Source organism: Rosa chinensis, chromosome 6 (genome assembly GCF_002994745.2).
Source record: "Rosa chinensis cultivar Old Blush chromosome 6, RchiOBHm-V2, whole genome shotgun sequence".
Taxonomy (NCBI): Eukaryota; Viridiplantae; Streptophyta; class Magnoliopsida; order Rosales; family Rosaceae; genus Rosa; species Rosa chinensis.
The window spans coordinates 16,938,307-16,958,247 of record NC_037093.1 but is presented as its reverse complement, the minus strand read 5'-3'; the positions used below and the strand labels follow the sequence as shown (position 1 = coordinate 16,958,247).

Below are 19,941 nucleotides of genomic sequence, written 5' to 3'. Positions count from 1 at the left end.
AGCTACGTTGCCATGGTGGAGGTCGACCGGTATCTAGTCTGGAGGCCACCCTCCCATGCTCTCCAAAAGGCTTCAAGAGAAGCAAATATGTGTATTATTGTCCCACATCAAAAATATATAATAAAATGAGACTTCCTTTAGCTATAAGAGGAAGTCCTCCCCTTCTTGGAAAGGGAGGGGATCATGATCCCCACACTTGTATCACTACAAAAGCTACTTAGCCTCACTCATAGTGGAACTTTTAAGTGGACGTAGTCTTGCCTCAAGGGCAAGGTGAACCACTATACATGCTTGTGTCATTTCTCTCTCCCTCTCTACCTTGCCTCATACTTAGTTCCCGTTCCGTATTCTCACACAGAAACAAGTAAAAATAAGGAAGTCTACTTAGCTTTTCAAGTATTCTAAAAGGGAGAATATCACAAATGGTTACTCAACTTTTACCTATTCGACACTTTGGTCACTCACCTTTTAAATATATCACTTTGGTCACTCAACTATTACTCTGTCAATCACTTTAGTCACTTCGTTAATTTTTTTCATTAAAAAAAATTTATTTGCCACAATATTAATGATATTTTTGTCTAACCAATTGTGAAAAATTGAGAAATATATATTAGAATGATTGGGAGAGTTGATTAAAGTGAGATAAAATGCCTCTTGGGTGACTAAAGTGATTGACAGAGTAATAGTTGAGTGACCAAAGTGTCGAATGAGTAATAGTTGAGTGACCATTTGTGGAATTCTCTCATTTTAAAAAGTAAATTAGAGGTGTCGAAAGAGTAGTATTTGTACGGTGTCATTAGCGGATTTGAACTCAGTTAGGGGTCCACATCCTATTTTGGGTCCAGAGTTCCTGTGCTACTAGGTTTGCTCAGTTTGGTGGTGGGCCTGGGGGTTGGATTAGACCCAATATCTTCTTAAATGGTGATTATTGTAGTTACGGAAGAGGAGACTTCCAAGTGTTTTGTTACTGTGAAACCCTCTGTGTAAGGAGGTCTCGGATTTTGTTGAATAAGTTAGGGTACTTTTTCTTTCTTTTACCCTAACATTATCTAGTTTATGGTTCTCTTTGCGTTATTACTGTGGTAATTACATTAGGTTGCTCTAGGATAACCTTGCATGACTTAATTGACGTGGTCCTCCTTGGTAAGTCATGTATTGTTGTTACCTACATTTGATAGCATTAAAGCTAAAAAACAAAAAATATATATTTTTTACCAAAAAGAATATTTTTAAATTATTTTCAGAAATTCACATGCAATATATATTGCATAAATAAGAAATTGTTATTGTCGAAGCGGTCTACTTAAAAATTATAAAAGACTATGTATTACACTTGCAAACATTGTGAGCTTTCATTAGACAGTCCCAATATTCTAATGAATCTACTGCCCTACTGAATGTCGTCTCTTATTGTCACATCATAAAAATTCAGGTGAGTTAAAAATAAATTTCATTGAGTACGTACTATAAGATACATTTTTGAATTTTTTTTTTAAAATATAGATGACTGTTGCATTTTATGATCTTTTTCTCACTAAACTTTCATTTTAAATTTGTGAAAATCAAGAGTAGAGGGACTAACTTTTTATGTTCCATATTATATTAAGTGGGTGTGGAACCGTAACTTAATCTCACAACTCGACTAAACTCGTGTCCTCTTCTATCTTTCAACCTCAGTCTCAACTCCACTTATGGACACCATAGTCATTACCTAAACTATCTTACCTTATTTTAAAGATGATAGCACAAAAAAGTAGAGAGTATTGACTCTTAAAAAACAAAAGAAACATTTAAGTGCAATCAGAGCAGTCAAAGAGATTGAAGCCTAAAGAAATATGAAGCTTGGACTCAGGCATGGCCTTGAAAATCTAGAAGAAGTAGGTCACGTAGAGGTGCAGGAAGGTTCGAGACAACTCCATTCGGACCCTGGCCAAGTAACCGATGCATCAGTACGAAATAGATATGAGTCAATCCAAAGTCTCTTCGAATATGTTTTTATAAAATTCTCAATTAATGAAGCCAACCGTAGCGTGACATTGAGCACCAGTAGTGCCACAACGAAACTTGATCCCGACAACTTGAACACCAAATGAACAATGATACCCCACTCAAACCCTCCCAACATAGCATGACGACATTTCTACAGACGATACCCTCGTAACGAACAACAATTTTGGTAACATAAAAATGATTGGTTTGTTATTTCCATCCCCTATTAGGATTAAAATCCTAACTTGGGAAAAGGAGCATCAAACGTGAGATTTTTTCTTGCTCACGGAAAAAACAAAGGTTCAAAATCGGAAAGAAAAATTGGCTGATCAAACGGTTAGAAATAACCAAATTGAATGATCAGAGCAGTAAATTATTTTCCTTAAATTGATAATGTATGAAATACACCACTATATAACTATATATATTTGCAATTGGGTTGTTTATTTGTGACACAAACTCTGCGTGTTGGGAAGGGAGAGTGGTGGCATAAAGCCATAAAGCAAGTCTCTCGTACCATTGTAATCGCCATTCATTCTTTTCACTTCACTTCCTTCCAATCTCTTCTTCTTCTTCTGCCCAACTCCGACTAGATCTCCTACTTCCCCTATCAGCTAAACGCCGTCGTGTAGCTCCACACACCCCTACACCCAAAGCCCTAGTCTTTCACAACCCCATTCCCAATCCAACCCAAAATTGAATTCAATCCCAGAAAAACCCCAATCGAACAATCCCCAATTGGGCTGTACATGCATGCACTCAAGCCCTAATTGAATTGCACAACAACCAGGCTCTGCCCACTTTCCCTAAAGTTTTGATCTTTTTTTGGGGGATTAGAATCAATGGAGGACGATTGCCTGGGCAGCGATGAGGAGTTCTATACCTCCGATCAGGAAGACGATTACTCTATCGAAGGCCTCGAGGAGTCCATCGATGGCCTTGAAAACGAGGACTCTGATACTCCCTGGATTCCCCCTAAGGGCACCACAACTAAGGTTGTTCATCTTTACCTTGCAATCATTATTATCAGTTTATCTTATTCGATCACGAAAAAAAATCGAACTTTGGTTTGCTTTTTGGGTTCATCATGCATATCGGGATGTAACTCTGCTTGCCAAAAAGGGTTGATCGTCGTTGTAATTAGTTTGTTTCTTCTGAATTTTAATGGGTAACGATGATCAGAGTGTTTCGGTATGATATAATGTCAAAGGATTACGATTCCTTTTATGGGTTCTTTTCTTCCTTTTGTGTTTTTACTGTGATGCTTAATTGGGATATTGACCCTGTTGTTGGTTGTACTCCTGCAGGTGATTACTAAAGAATCTCTTTTGGTGGCACAGGTAGGAAAAGAATAGTCTTTAGTACTGTTTCTTTGTCGTCACTAATTCATCACAGTTTTTAGATTTATGTTTGAGTTTGGTTGCATTGAATGCAGAAGGAGGATTTGCGTAGAGTGATGGACTTGCTATTTCTGAGGGAGCACCATGCCCGAACTTTACTCATCCATCACCGGTGGGATGTTGAGAAGCTTTTTGCAGTGCTTGTAGAGAAGGGAAGAGCTTTCTTGTTTGCAGAAGCAGGTGTATCCGTAGTTGAACATCAAGATAGTGAACCACTGCTGCCTTCTCCCACAATAATGTGTGCTATTTGTATAGAGGATGTACCTAGTAATGAGGCAACTAAAATGGACTGTGGACATTGCTTTTGCAACGGCTGTAAGTATCTACCCATTATTTGCACTTTCTTATCTTATTAGTCCATATTCTTCTTGTGGAGTCATACAATGTAATAATTGTGGCATTTGTTGGAATCATAACAAGTTTCCTCATATTCGGTATTTGATTTCCGTTCTTATTGTTGATTTAAATTTTGTCAATGAGTTTACTAATCCAATGTTTTGGAATGGTTTTCCAAACAAAATAATTTGGGGATCCTTTGCAAGGGAATTGTCTTAATGCTGACTATATGTTTATGTGTCTATGCTTGTGTATGTTTGCACACTTTCTCTTGCTGCTCTTTATTTTTTCCCCCTTTATCATATGGTTACTGTTGTGAGTTTAATATTCTCTATCTTTTGTAGGTTGGACAGAGCATTTTGTTGTGAAGATAAATGATGGGCAAAGTAAGCGCATTAGGTGCATGGCTCACAAATGTAATGCCATTTGTGATGAAGCCGTTGTTAGAAATCTAGTTAGCAAGAGCCACCCCAATCTTGCAGAGAAATTTGATCGGTTTCTTCTAGAGTCATACATTGAGGATAATAAAAGGGTTAAGTGGTGCCCAAGCACTCCTCATTGTGGAAATGCAATAAGAGTGGAGGATGATGAATTTTGTGAGATTGAATGTTCTTGCGGTCTTCAGTTTTGTTTTCGTTGTTCATCACAAGCCCACTCACCTTGTTCATGTTTGATGTGGGAGCTTTGGGCCAAGAAATGCCGAGATGAATCTGAGACAGTTAATTGGATCACAGTCCATACTAAACCTTGTCCTAAGTGTCACAAACCTGTAGAGAAGAATGGTGGCTGCAACCTTGTGAGTTGTATCTGTGGGCAAGCATTTTGGTGAGGGTCATTTTCATTTCCACCCCCCCCCCCATCCTGCTTCCCACTAATATTTGTGCTTATCTATCTCTGTTCTCTGTTATTTTAATCATTTTGTGCATATTCTTGTCATACTAAGTATTATTAAAATAAAATATAAGCAGACTTTCTCTCTGGGATTTGTAATTTCTTTCCTCTGGATGCAGTTGGCTTTGTGGTGGAGCTACTGGCCGAGACCATACATGGTCAAGTATTGCAGGTCATAGCTGTGGGCGATACAAAGAAGACAAAGAGAAAAACGCTGAGCGGGCAAAGCGAGATCTTTATCGGTATATGCACTATCACAACCGTTATAAAGCTCATACTGATTCAATCAAGCTTGAAAGTAAGTTGAAGGAGACTATACAAGAGAAGGTATCAATTTCAGAATTGAGGGAATCGAAGAACAGAGATTTCAGCTGGGTAACGAATGGACTCTCCAGACTTTTTAGGTCAAGGCGGGTTCTTTCATATTCATATCCTTTTGCATTTTATATGTTCGGTGAGGAGCTGTTTAAGGATCAGATGACAAAGGAGGAAAGGGAAATAAAACAAAATTTGTTTGAGGACCAGCAGCAGCAGCTTGAGGAAAATGTTGAAAAACTGTCCAAGTTTTTGGAGGAGCCATTTGATAATTATGACGAGGATAAAGTTATGGAAGTAAGGATGCAAGTGATCAATCTCTCAGTAGTCACAGACAAACTCTGTCAGAAAATGTGAGTATGACTGCTAAAAAAGATGTTGATGTGTATGTATAAGTATGTAGATATATCTATAACATGCATTTATGACAGTATTCATTTACATGTGGGATTCCCCTAAACTTGTTTATAAAACCAAATGCAGGTATGATTGTATTGAGAATGATTTATTGGGTTCTGTGCAACTCGGTATCCACCACAATATAGCTCCTTACAGGTCAAAGGGCATAGAGAAGGCATCAGAACTCCATTGTGGAACAAATGGTAAGTTGATTCCATGAATTTTTGTCCCTCCCTTTGTTATTTCTATGCCTGGAAACCAATAAAGTAATAAACAAATTAGAAGGATGGCTAGTACTTGTCAATCCAGCTAGTGGCACATTTATTTATGTATTTATTTTTTTTATAATAAGTGATGCTTTTAAGCATTTTGGTGAATAGTTTGTTCGAAATTATAAGTCTTTGTTCCAGTGGAAAATCAACAATTTTTGTGCCCCTATTAGCGTGGTCTGTTGTGACAAATTGCTGATCTGCTTCCAAATGTCCTTGGTATGTTTGTATGGTTACATTGATTGTTTAAAGAACCTTGTAATATATAATTTGATTTTCGTGAAGTTATGTTATCAGCATTTGAGTTGAGCATGTATACCCATCAGCCAACAATAGCTCGTAAGCCCAGGTGTAGCCTAATGTTTATGGGTCTTTCCTTGTTTTATGTTAGCTTATGTTCTGTTTTGCTGCTGTTTACGGGCCTTGAAATGTTTCACATGACTATCATTCATGCATGAATCTGCAATGTGTTTCCTTACCTGATAAATAACTACAATCTAATACTATAACTCATAAGAAGAAATACTTGTAAACAACCCTGAATTACCATAGTCCCTTTCTTTTGTTGGAAAGAGACTGGCCATTTATAAATGCTCTACTTTAGATGTCTAAACTGTCTAATCTTTCTTTTTTGTAACTTATACCCATAAAACCTTGCTATGCGGTAGTCATTTTTTTTCCCTTCAATGTAGCTATAGTTACGTTTGCTTGGGGTACAACTTACTAAAAGAAATTTCTTAGGCGTGCAGACCAGCAATGTTCCATTTCTTCCAAGTTCAGATGAAAAAGAATTTCTTAATGCATTTGATCATGCATAGAACATGATGCAAAGTAGAAGATAACTGAGGCTAACATGTGTAAGGTTTGCTGTCTCACTCCTGATGTAGGAGGATCAATGGAACCAGAACATCCCTCAGGTTCTGGAAGTTCATTTGAGAGTGGCTGCTCTTCTCGGAAGCGTGCAAGGAAGGAGGGTTCTGGAGGTGGCTTTTTTGATCTGAACTTGCCAGCAGAGGTCGTTGACAGAAACTGATTCTGATTCGTGCAAGTTGCAAAGCTTCATTAAAAAAGGTGTACAGTCTCTAACATAAGGCCCTCCTTTTCAATGACAGTGTCATTATTTCTGGATCAAATACCGAAGTGCAGTTATGTTTTTCCCCAATCATATCTTTTTGGTCGCCTCGTATATATAATTCTTTGGGGCTTTCGGGGGCGCTTGATTTGTAGATTTTCCAATTCAAAAGCAATAATGGTATGTTGGGGAGAAACATTCAAATTTTTGGAGCCAGTTAATAATAGAACTGTTAACATTTTGTCTTATTTCAGATTAATTCTAATGGTTACTTTTGGTGTTTTGCTCTTATGCCCTAATATTTTGTTGACAAAGTCTCGGGAATTGTTGTATATTTTGTATTTGAATTGAAAAAGTTGCACATGTCTGTATCATTGGTAGCCAATATCATGTAATAGCTCCATCTGTGTTAGCGGTGGCTTCCATGTACAAAACCCTTAAGTGCTTGAATGTTGAACATAATTAGTAACCCCAGGGCTTGTTGCATGGATGGAGTAAATCGAAGTTCATATGGCTATATGTATTTTAAACGGCTTGTCATATTAGTCAGCAGTCAGCAGTCAGCATAGTCATTTGTAGATTGTTTGTTAATATGAACATCCGAGTGTCTAAGGTTCCGGAATGGTTGAAAGAATGGGTTTTGGAATGAATGGGATTGCATTTGTGTTGTCCTTTACATGGGAATGTGATTATGCCCCAAATCAATGATTAGCTAGTGAATGAACACATAGTACAATAATGTACCAGAAGCTCCATGAATATAACATTGCGTAACTACAATGCTTCCTGAAGGCGAAAAGACTAGTATCTCTCCTGTTGCATGTTTGGCACAATGTCTAGAGGAAAGCAAATTCTTTCTTTGAAGAAAAGTAATCGAAGTTGTGAAGTTACAAAAAGCTTCTAGTGTTTGAGGATTATCTTACACTCCAAGGAAGGTTGAATGTAGTCCGTATTAGCCGTCTGTGTTCTGTACTTTTTGTATTGAAAAGGACCAGCACATAGCAGACTGCCGTAACCAACACAACCTGCTAAAAAGCAGTACAACCAACCGCACGTGTTCGTTTTCTCTATCCTAAAATGTTTATATTGGGTTCATGAGGGATTTGATTACCGATTCATGTTTAATGTCCAATAGTTCCACGTTTGTGGATTGGCGAGGCTCCCGATGTTACACCTCTATCACCGACAGGTGTTTATCCGGTTTGTGAGAAGAAGAAGCGTTGTCATTTGCTAGAATCTCTCATTCATCTTCCCTGCGTCTAGTATTTTCGTGCTACTGTTCTTGAGCTATGTTTATCTTAAATTCGTTGGTTAATACTTTCTTCGCACTAGACTAGTTTAAATGAACAATCTACTTTATATTGTTATCTTCGCCAATTTAATACTCCGACTGACACTCAACATTTTGTGTCCTTATAGGTTCTAACTGTAGCTGACAATCGAATTTAAAGCCACTTTTTTATTTACCCTCATAGGAATATCCACAAGCCAAATAGCAACATCTACCAATGTCTATTTGTTATCCGGATTAGTTAGAATATGTTTGAATCAATCCACAAGATATTTCAAACCTTAGTTATGGTGACAATGTAATTCAGATCTTCCATCAACAAATATTTTTATATATGAATTAGGGCATGAAACTTTTCTCAAACTCGAACACACACACAGGGCTTCTTGGGTGGGGACGTCCGCACCTAAGCATTAGGTGCGGATTTCAGGTGCGGACGTCCATTTTTCCCCCACTTTTTTATCACACATTTACATCTTAACCGTTCAGTTTTTAGGTCCTAATGTATAGATCATCTCTGCAAAATTTCAGCCAAATTGGTACTCGTTAAGACATTCAAAACTGCAATTTACAACAATGAATACAAACGGTTCCTGTTCGACAGATTCGGAACCGTTCGTATTCATTGTTGTAAATTGCAGTTTTAAATGCCTTAACAATCACCAATTTGGCTGAAATTTTGCAGAGATGAGCTATACATTAGGATATTAAAACTGAACGGTTAAAATGTAAATGTGTGATCAAAAAATGGGGAAAAAATGGAAATCCGTACCTAATGCTTAGGTACGGATGTCCGCACCTAAGAAACATGTTATATATATATATATATATATATATATATATATATATATATATATATATATATATATATATATATATATATATATATACAGATCCTATCCAGAGCGAGGCATCGCTTTGAAATTTCAGAGCGAGGTTAGGGTTTAGGGTCACTTTTCGGTCGCATATCCACATCTCAACCGTTCAGTTTTTAGGTACTAATGTATAGATCATCTCTGAAAAATTTCAACGAAATTGATGGTCTTTAAGGTATCTAACTCGCTTAAACCAATGGACGAACTGAATCTGTCCAACCTGAACCGTACTAGCTTTAAGGCAGTTATCAATGCCTTAACGACCATCAATTTGGCTGAAATTTTGCAGAGATGATCTATGCATTAGTACCTAGAAACTGAACGGTTGAGATGTGGATATGCGACCGAAAAGTGACCCTAAACCCTAACCTCGCTCTGAAATTTCAAAGCGATGCCTCGCTCTGGATAGGATCTGTATATATATATATATATATCCTATCCAAAGCGGAGCTCTGCTTTGAAATTAACGTGTGAAGTTCGAGTTTTGGGTCACTTTTCGGTCGCATATCCACATCTCGACTGTTCAATTTTTAGGTACTAGTGTATAGATCATATTTGTAATTTTCAGCCAAATTGATGATCGTTAAGGTATCTAACTCGCTTAAACTAATGGACGGACTGAATCTGTCAACCTGAACCGTACTAGCTTTAAGGCAGTTATCAATGCCTTAACGATCATCAATTTGGTTGAAAATTTGCAGAGATGATCTATACACTAGTACCTAAAAACTGAACGGTCGAGATGTGGATATGCGACCGAAAAGCAACCAAAAACTCAAAGTTCACACTTTAATTTCAAAGCGGATCTCCACTCTGGATAAAATCGGATATATATATATATATATATATATATAATGATCTATATGATTTGATTTCCATGTAATGCTTTAGCTAAAGACTTACGAATTAAATCATTAAGAGACTCTTAAAATATTCACCTCATGATTATCTAGAATGAGACGTATCTATTAACAACACATAATGAAAATACCTAGCGCTCTGCTAGGGTTGGGAGAGCGCCGTTCTTGGCCTCTCTGTACCTTACTCCATCATCGATGGAGTACCCTTCTTGCACCGTGTTTGGCGTCGATACCTTTACGCACGGCTTCTACCGTGCTTCCTTCTCAATCGCAGCAAGCCTGCTTCCTTGCAACGACTCTTTGGCCCCAGTCTCGATCTGATCGTGGTTGGTGGGGAGAAGAGAAGGCTGCGCTGCCGTGTGGGATTGGAACGGTGCAGGCTGGTCACCAACTCCGACCGAGCCGGGCAGATTTGAAATTGGAGCTGGTGGTTAGATTTGGCTCGATGGCGGGGTTAATGGGTTGTTGCTTGACCGTGTTCTCAGGTGAAGGGACGAGGCCAGATTGGCGGCCGGCGAGGATTGGTTTTGGCGTTCGGTTCCCCGCTGTTTTGACCAGAGGGGGTTTGGACTGGAGTAGAATCTATACGGTTCTACATCGGAACCGCCCCAACACTGGTGGAGAAGGCGGCGACGCCTTGATTCAAGCAGACGTGTCCGGGATGGGTTTTCTCCGACGGGGATTGGTAGAGTAGCGGCTAGGGTCGAAGGCGAGGCAGGATTGGGTGCCCAGAGTGTTTTTGGGTGTCCAATGGGCCTAGGCTTGTTTGGGTTACTCAAGAAGGGCCTTTGCTTGGGCCATGTCTTCTGTTTGAATTCGTATCTGGGATCCTGCAGATTTTTTATGGATTCCTCTTTCTGCTACATTTTGGAATTGGAATTTCGGTTACTTAGGTAGAAGATTGCTCTCTATTCAGCGCATTATTTTGCGTGGAGTAGGTAAGGTTGGTCACACTATCGGCGGTTACCTTGATAGAAGGTTACCCTCTATTCGACGTATATTTTTGTGTGAAAGTATGGTCGAACATACTGTTGGTACCGTTTTACATAGCCTGGACTCTGTCTGGTGCCTCATCAAATGCTTAATTGCACCCCTTGGTACCCTTGCTAGGTTTTATTTTCGTTGCTTTGTTGCATCTAGTATTTCTCTTGCTATTTTATATTTTGATATAGTCTATACATCTATAAGTTGTAATTTTTCTTATGTTTATTATTAATAAAATGGTTGACTATTACTCTCAAAAAAGGAATGAGACATGTAGAAACGCTAATCCCAATCCAGGGTTGGACGTTGTATGCTTGAGCTCTGAGATATGGTCAAAGATTATCCATTATAATGTCTTTGAAAGAAAGATAACCAATAATGTCTCTAAACAAATGACTAGTTTCAACTACAACTAGTTTCGTCTTGACCACATTATCCATTCATCTCCACCTAGATTAGCATAAAAATCAATCACCCAAAGTCAATAGAATCTCGAACGACACGGTTCTAATATCCCTCGCATCATTTTTGCAACCATCAACATTTAACTTCACCGGGTCTTTCATTGGAAGATCCAAGCTAAATTCAAATATACAAAGTATATAAATTGACATTGCCCCATTCAACAAGAAAGAACTCTGCGACCTCTTTGAGATTTAAAGTTACGTAAAATGAATTATCAAAAATAGTTTTATAGATAGGAATTTATCTTTGAGGAGCTCACTATAAAATAAAAGAAAACCTAAAACTTTTAGACTTTATTATTATTATTATTATTTTAAAAAAAAAAAAAACGAAATATTTCTCTCTGAGGGTTCAGTGTGGGCTCGGAGCTTTTTCTTTAACGTTTTTGCTTCTCATTATTTCTGATAATAACACTCTACTTTGCTCTCAGGTACTTACTGATTCACAATCATACCTCTATTTCTGATAATGCTGCTTCTTGTTAGTGTTCTCGTTTTTTATTATGCGAAGCTCAAAATTGAATCCATAGCCGTTGTGGATTGGTGATTTAAACTGAGAAAAACATGATGCAACAACTTAATCATCACAACATAAGGATCAATTCACAGTTACACAAACACGTACCAAAAGTATAAATATATGAACAAGAGATCAGCTGAAGAGAATTCCTAAATCTCATTAGGACACCCACCTGCATCCACACTCTTGATTCCATCCAAGATAGTCTGACCAAGGGAAACCATGTTGACATCCATTTCAGTAGATGATGACCACAACAAACTTACCAAGGAAGAGTCTTCTACTTTCTACTACTATTTAACCTCACTCTATGGAAACGAACTGTAAGTTTACTCGTAGTAAGGCAGGGACTTCTCCTGCTAATATATAGGCATAAATCCAAAGAGTCCTCTCTCCATAAAAGAGTCCATGTTATCTGCCTAAAGCTTATCGATTAGGAGACTTAAGTTTATCACATTAACTTGATGTTAACCAGGTAGAGTTAACTTGAACGTCTAACTCCTATTAAGAGATATACATTCTCAATAGGTAACTAGATAGAGTTAAAGCATTACATTTCTTGTTATTTATCTTAAACTAAATCAGTTCTCATTTACTTAATGCTAAGAGATAATGTGAAGTCCATATTTTCCAACATTCTCCTACTTGGACTCACATTGTCTTAAAGCTTGATAACTGAACCATAGTTCAAAACTGATAACAACTAAAGTGTGCACTGAAACATAAGCATACTCAAGGTCCATTCAGCTCGGTCAAATTGCAGAAACTAATCCAAGAACCAAAAACCAGAAATGATTAACATAACCACACTAGTTGATGACCACTTAACATCAGCTGCTACAAATCACATGAGCTAAAAATGTGATAATAATGAGCAAGTTAAAATTGTATATCTACCTGTAAAATTACTTGCTCACTGTCCTACTGCATTGATTTTGTAATCTTCAAAATTACACCAACTATTTCTGCACACCAGTGGACTTGATAGTCTGAGACTTAATCTATAAAACATGCATAGCACAATAGTCCACTTGATAATATACATAGACATTAACATTTTAAAAGTCATTCTAGAAAATCAAAATGGTACCAAAACAGTATAAACTGGAATTCCTCAACTTTATTCATAATTTGCAAAAGGCAAAGTTTACAAGTTAACTGAAAATAAAAATGACTGAACTAAGGAACATGGAATACAGAATTCAAAATTTTAAGACTAGCTAGCTGTGACTCCCACTGAACTCAAGCTTCTAATGCAGATAAAATCTCCATATTCCTTGCATGCTTTTGAAATGCTGAAACTGATAAGGCTTTAGTGAAGGGATCTGCTGGTTGAGACTATGTATCCACATTCAAAATGTTCAGCTCTCCATGTTTCACTCTCTCTCTCTCTCACACTATAGTACTTAAGATCAATGTGTTTTGAATTGTTTGACCTTTTGCTATTCTTACTAAAGAAAACTGCAGCCTCATTGTCACAAAAAATTTTAAGTGCATCTGAAACGATAAAGCTTAAAACCTTAGTTTGCATCATAAAGTTTTTAATCCAAATACCTTCACATACTCCTTCATAAATGGCTATAAATTCTGCTTGCATGGTGGAGGTGGATATTAATGATTGTTTCGTGGTTTTCCATGCCACAGCCCCTCCAGCAAGCATAAACACATAGCCACTAGTCGATTTCTTTGAGTGAGGATAATTTCCTGCAAAGTCAGAGTCAGTAAAACCAATGAATTCCAATTGGTTCACTTTCCTGTAAACCAACATGTGGTTCCTAGTTCTTTGAAGGTATTTAAGTATCTTTTTTCCAACAATCCAATGTTCTTGACTAGGATTAGACTGAAACCTAGATAAGATACCTACTGCAAATGACAAATCAGGTCTTGTACAGACCTGCGCATACATAAGGTTACCATTTAATCTAGCATAAGGTTTACTATCACAATCAGAAACACTCTTCCCACCCCCCTGCTTTTTAGAACTAGTGTTCTTGGTAAATTTATCTCCTTTGGACATAGGAACTTCACCACATGCACAGGTCTCCATTCCAAACCTTTTGAACACTTTGGAAATATAATTTTTCTGAGATAGACCTAGAAGACCTTGTGCCTTGTCTCTTTGAATTTCAATTCCCAAAACATAAGACGCTTCACCTAAGTCTTTCATATCAAAGTGATCAGATAAGAAAGTCTTAGTGTCTTTGAGTAATTTCATGTTGCTGCTAGCTGAAAGAATATCATCTACATACAGTATAAGAAAAATGAAATTATTTCCTACTGTTTTCATGTACACACACTCATCTACAATATTCTCTGTGAAACCAAAGGATGAGATTATTGAATCAAACTTCTTATACCACTGTCTAGAAGCTTGTTTAAGCCCATAAATTGATTTCTTGAGTCTGCATACAAGATTTTCTTTCCCAGGTTTCACAAAACCTTCAGGTTGTTTCATGTAAATTGTTTCATCTAAGTCTCCATTCAGAAAGGCTGTTTTCACATCCATCTGATGGAGCTCCATTTTATAATTAGCTACTAAAGCCATTATAACTCTAAATGAATCTTTAGTTGAAACTGGAGAAAATGTTTCTGTATAGTCAACACTCTCCTTTTGTGTGAAACCTTTGGCTACCAGTCTAGCTTTAAACCTTTCTATATTATCCTTTGCATCTCTTTTGGTCTTAAATACCCATTTGCTCCCTATAGGTTTGTGATTTGCATAAGGTTTTACAAGTTCCCACACTGAATTTTGACTCATGGATTCAAGTTCAGCTTCCATGGCCTTTTGCCATTCTTTAAACTCACTGCTTTCAACAGCTTGTTTAAAATTCAATGGATCATTATCCTCCGCAAGATTTTCATCGAGTTCTTGCAGGTAAACAATATACTCACTGTCCTGTCCTCCAAAAGTGGGTTTTTTAGCTCTCACAGACCTTCTAAGTTGGGGTTCTGGTATGTTTGGTTGTTCTTGTTCTAAAGGCATGTTTTCAGGCTACTCACATGTTGGTTCCTCAACTTTGGGCTGTAAATCCATAGGCTCTGCTAAATTTTGATCTGTGGCTTCATTATTTGTGGCAACAGTAGTTGTTTCTTGATTATGAATTATAGGTAAAAAGATTTCCAAATTTTCATTTTCTGTAATTTCATCGAACTCTAAAGAAAGATCTTCAAAGCTTGTATTACACACCCCTTCATCTAGAAATTTTGCTTGACTTGTCTCAAAAATTCTAGGCGAGTGATGAACTGCATAAAATTCTAGCTTCAGAGTTCCAACGGCTTTAACAGCTACCCTCGACCCATTTCCTACACAGACTTGGACCTCACTTCTCTTTGGTATCCTCCTGTTTGTTAAACCCTGCAATGAAGTGGTAATGTGTATAGGTGAGCCTAAATCTATCCAATAAGAGTGTGGTTCTACATTTATAAAATTAACTTCTAAAGAGAAAACCGAATTTTGAACTAACTTACCCTTAATCCTCCAAGCTTTGAAACCGCTGCACTCTTTCTTCATGTGTCCTACCTTCTTGCAAAAGTAACACTTAAAACTTGAATGGCTTGGCAACCTTCGAGTCTACAGGTTTCCCAGAAACTTTAGTATTGGTTGTCTTCTTCAGCTTAAGCTTGTTCTGTTTCTTCCACTTGGGTTTTTCAACCAAGTTCACTACTTTAGTGGATTCTTTCTCCTTCTTAACTCTATCCTCTTCATCCACACAAATTGAAATAAGTTTGTTGAGGTCCCATTTAGACTCAGTTGCATTATAGGAGGTTTTGAGGTTACTATAGTCACTTTGCAAGGAAAACAGTGCTACATGAACAACCTGTTCATCATTAACTCCCATCCCCATGTCCCTTAACCTAGCATTGATCCCTATCAGCTCCATACTATGTTCTCTCACACTCCCACTTCCATAAAATTTCAGCTCATTGAACCTCTTAGAAAGCCTAGCTGCTTCAGCCTTATGACTTTCCCAGTATTTATCAACAATAGCTTCGAAAAAGTCCATAGCTAGGTCTGGTTCTACTATTGACCCTCTAACAGTGTTGGACATCGTGCTCCTAATTATATTCTTGGCCTTCCTGTTGCATTGGTACCACTCCTTGTAGTACTTCCTATCCTCTTCAGTGCTATATGTGTCCAGCTCAAGTGGCTGTTCTTCAATCAGACAGAGATCCATATTTTGATGCATGGAAAGGTAAAACTCTACTTGATTTCTCCAGGTCTTATAATTCCACCCATTAAGCAATTGGATCTGACCTAAGGTCACAACAGAGAGTCCTAAAAACAAAAGAAAAAATTCTGTATAAGTTACTGTAAATTCCTTTTCTTATGTATAAAAATTTTATTCATAAATTTCTGTTTCAAGCATAACGCCCTTTATGAGCTAGACACCAAAAAGCATTAAAAACAGTTACTAGCTCAAAATGCAAAACACAAAATTTAACATAGACTGAATTAACATGAAGTAACACTTTTGTAGAATAAAACTTAATGTCCTAAAGTTCTTAATCATCATACTATATTCATCATAAACCAATTATATAATGAAACAGTCAGAGTCTTTGGACAAGAAAAGCTTCAAGGTATCAAAATAGGTCTATGTGTTTACATATGATGTTGTTATGTATTTAAGATTACACAGTAAACAACTTCTTTGGAAGACAAAAAATAAGTGCAATTTTAAGTACAATAACACAAGTTTGGTTTTGTTAAGACTTGAAAATTTCTGAAAAATAATAGTGATTGCTTTCTGCAACATGTTCATTACAACTTTTCAGCAATCACAAAACCGGAATTAATAACTATACGTTCAGATCATCTTATGAACTTTATTATTTTTTTTATTTTTTTTTTATATTAGCTGGGAAGGCAATGATAATAACTAAAATTCTGCAGATTTCATATTTGGGAGATATTAATACATTTAGCCATTGTCAAAAACACAGCAACTGCATCAAGCAATATTTAATCACAAGATCAATAATTGAATCAGTAAGGACTTTATAATCATGGAATTCCAATCTCACATTTCAATTTCATACATCCACAGAAATTCAACATATATGCAGATATTCCATCAACGAGTATGATCAAACATTCTTAATATGATTATGACAACCCTTTCCATATGCTAAACAGTAATCCATATGACAACCCCTTCCATATGCAGAATTGAAAAGCAAGTTTTGAGATTTCCAGTAATCATACCTTGGCCTCTGCTACAGCGCTGCATCTAAAAGGTTAACAGAAGCAAAAAAAAAAAAAAAAACAAGCAAGTAGCAGAATCTGGCCCTTCATGAATTGAGTGCCTGAATGGGTCATGAATCCCTTCTGAGATTTTCAATCTCATCGCGCTCTCCCAGCCCCAAATTTACTATATACCAAAGATGAGTTACTGTTCACTCAGGCCTGAAATGGAGTGACGATTTTGCCCTTCCTACTCGCCTCAACTACAATTTTGCCATAATTTTATGGATAAGGGCGATGGAGACCATCGGGAGAGAGACCTGAAATGGAGTGACGGTTTTGCCCTTCCTACTCGCCTCAACTACAATTTTGCCATAGTTTTGCGGATAAGGGCGATGGAGACCATCGGGAGAGAGACCTGAAATGGAGTGACGGTTTTGCCCTTCCTACTCGCCTCAACTACAATTTTGCCATAGTTTTACGGATAAGGGCGATGGAGACCATCGGGAAAGAGATATGTTGTCTCAGAGACGAAACAGCCCAAACATCCATCCGAGAGCGGTAGAGGGTTTTTAGGTGGCAATCCGTTTTCTCCCTTTTTCTCTTTTACCAATTTTTTTCGTTAATTCCCGATCTTCTTTTATGTTTTGATTTCAACGATTTCTTCTTCTCATGATCAGACTGGAGATTTGGGCAAATCCAGGTTTGTTAATCGGTCTGTGTTGCGCGAAGAGGCTCTTTTGTATCTGTTCTTTTGATTTGATACTCTAATACCATCTGCAGCATTTAAAAGGTAATCTCGATCTGAAAGTTTTCATCTTTTTAAGATTTTGGCTTCTGGGTTTTATGGCATGAATGGGTAGGATAGGATAAGTTTACAATATGTCTTTTTTGTTTTGTTTTCGAGGTTGTCAGTCATTGATTGTTACTGTGATATACAGAAGCTGAGTAGCTAGGTAGCTATTGTATGATTTGAACGATGCGATGATGTTTTTATTCTGAGAGTGGTGATTTGAACAATGCGATATAATTATAAGAGCCAGGGTTTGTCCAGAGTATCAAGGTCAGCCGCCAAGATTAATACCAAAAAAATTATAAGAGCCATCCTTCAAAATTTCTATTTGTTTTAGAATTGAACTATCTGTTTGTATGAAATAAATTCATTTTAGAGATCCTTTTTTGTTTGAAATATGTGAATTCGGAATCTAATTATGAACATCGATCCTATTTTGGTTAAGATTTAAAATGCTTCGTTGTTGTTGTTGATGTTTGTTGTATTGGTTTTTGTTTTGATAGCTGTGTGTGTGGAAACTTTCATCGGTTGATCTGCAAGTGGTTAGAGTGAAGGTTCAGCTGATTAACTGTTAAGTTAGGACGAAAGAGGCTAAGGTTCTATTCTTCGTCATAGATGCTATTAATGAATAGCTGTATTGAAGACGCATGTTTATAGGTCGTATCTAACCGAGCTCAGAATTTCAATTTTGGCTTTCGATTGTTTTCCTCCATTTCTCGAGGGTGTTTACTTTTAATTTAGAGTAAAGCAATAAATCTGTAGTCTAAGCTTATGATGACTACACTTGGGAAAACCAACTGATAAAGACCAGAATAGAGTATATAAATCATACACACATAGGGAAACCAGAAAACGAAAAGGAATAAAACCATATATATATATATATATATATATATTGTTCGAGATTGTTCAAGTACATTGCTAGCCTTACACACTGAAAATTTATTCTACTCTTTTCTTCCAAATCTAAAGCATGTGTGCAATCTTTGAGATGTTTATCATGGCAGAAATTTATGTTAACCTCTGAACATAAAGAAATCTAAAGATACCTAGTAATAGATTAAGAGTAAATTTTGAAGTGTGGCAAGGGAAAATGTTTTCGGCAGTGTTGAGCGATATAAGCAGGATTGATCCTCTGGATTTTGGGCTTTTGGCTTATAATGCTACACCCAAAGCAAGAGTTTCTGCAGATTATTATGACAAGAGAACATTGCAACTTTTTTGTGCCGCAGCATCGTGCGGCTGGGTTTTCTAGTCAAATATGCTAAAATGGCCGTTGAACAAGTTTTCTTAAGTGTGGGGGTTTTGTTCTAAAAACATATTTGGGCCTGGTGTAAATAAATGGGCAAGGTTATTTAAAGCCCGGTTTTCTGAAGACATAGAAATTTTTTTTTTTCTAACCAATTTTATTTGTTTTGTATTTTGTGCAATAAAACAAATGGGGTATGATTCATGTATTTGAGAAAATCCTAAGCTCTGATACCATTTGATAAAAACATGATGCAACAACTTAATCATCACAACATAAGGATCAATTCACAATTACACAAACAGATACCAAAAGTATAAACATATGAACAAGAGATCAGCCAAAGAGAATTCCTAAATCTCATTAGGACACCCACCTGCATCCACACTCTTGATTCCATCCAAGATAGTCTGACCAAGGGAAACCATGTTGACATCCATTTCAGCAGATGATGACCACAGCAAACTTACCAAGGAAGAGTCTTCTACCTTCTACTACTATTTAACCTCACTCTGTGGAAATGAACTGTATGTTACTCGTAGTAGAGGCAGGGACTTCTCCTGCTAATATATAGGCATATATCCAAAGAGTCCTCTCTCCATAAAAAAGTCCATGTTATCTGCCTAAAGCTTATCGATTAGGAGACTTAAGTTTATCACATTAACTTGATGTTAACCAAGTAGAGTTAACTTGAACTTCTAACTCCTATTAAGAGATATACATTCTCAATAGGTAACTAGATAGAGTTAAAGTATTTCATTTCCTGTTATTTATCTTAAACTAAATCAGTTCTCATTTACGTAATGCTAAGAGATAATGTGAAGTCCATATTTTCCTACATAAACATGTTAGGGAGAAATAAGATGATGATTCGTGAGAGATCTTGTACAGTAATCACATTTTGAATAGGATCGTTGTCGTCTTCGTGGTTATTGGAGCCCTAGGTGTTTTTTCTTGGTTCTGATTGATTGGTTGCGTTTTAGTATTGAGAATAACAGTAGCGCTCTAGAGCTATCCAGTTAGCTTCTTAATACGACGCTAACCGC

At 37.0% G+C, this 19,941-nt stretch overlaps 2 protein-coding genes across 5 annotated transcripts; one reads left to right on the top strand and one right to left on the bottom strand.

Annotated features, from left to right (window-relative positions):
• The first annotated feature begins 2,449 nt into the window (after nt 1–2,449).
• LOC112170495 (probable E3 ubiquitin-protein ligase ARI2) lies at nt 2,450–7,143 on the top strand. Of its 4 annotated transcripts, none has more exons than XM_024307806.2 (7): nt 2,450–2,987; nt 3,300–3,332; nt 3,428–3,707; nt 4,073–4,553; nt 4,739–5,287; nt 5,418–5,536; nt 6,490–7,143. In XM_024307806.2, exons 1-7 carry the CDS (start codon nt 2,835–2,837, stop codon nt 6,633–6,635), a joined length of 1,761 nt encoding a protein of 586 aa, XP_024163574.1. In that variant the 5' UTR covers nt 2,450–2,834; the 3' UTR covers nt 6,636–7,143. The 4 variants fall into 4 exon arrangements, with proteins under 4 accessions (XP_024163574.1, XP_024163577.1, XP_024163575.1 ...); XM_024307809.2 differs by having other exon boundaries at nt 6,465–6,632; XM_024307807.2 differs by lacking the exon at nt 6,490–7,143 and adding an exon at nt 6,344–6,481.
• Nucleotides 7,144–15,451: 8,308 nt separating this feature from the next.
• On the bottom strand, nt 15,452–19,413 carry LOC121049965. Its single transcript, XM_040508466.1, has 3 exons — nt 19,272–19,413; nt 15,524–15,944; nt 15,452–15,473 (listed from the first exon to the last, which is right to left on the bottom strand). Exons 1-3 carry the CDS (start codon nt 19,333–19,335, stop codon nt 15,452–15,454), a joined length of 507 nt encoding a protein of 168 aa, XP_040364400.1. The 5' UTR covers nt 19,336–19,413.
• Nucleotides 19,414–19,941: the final 528 nt, after the last annotated feature.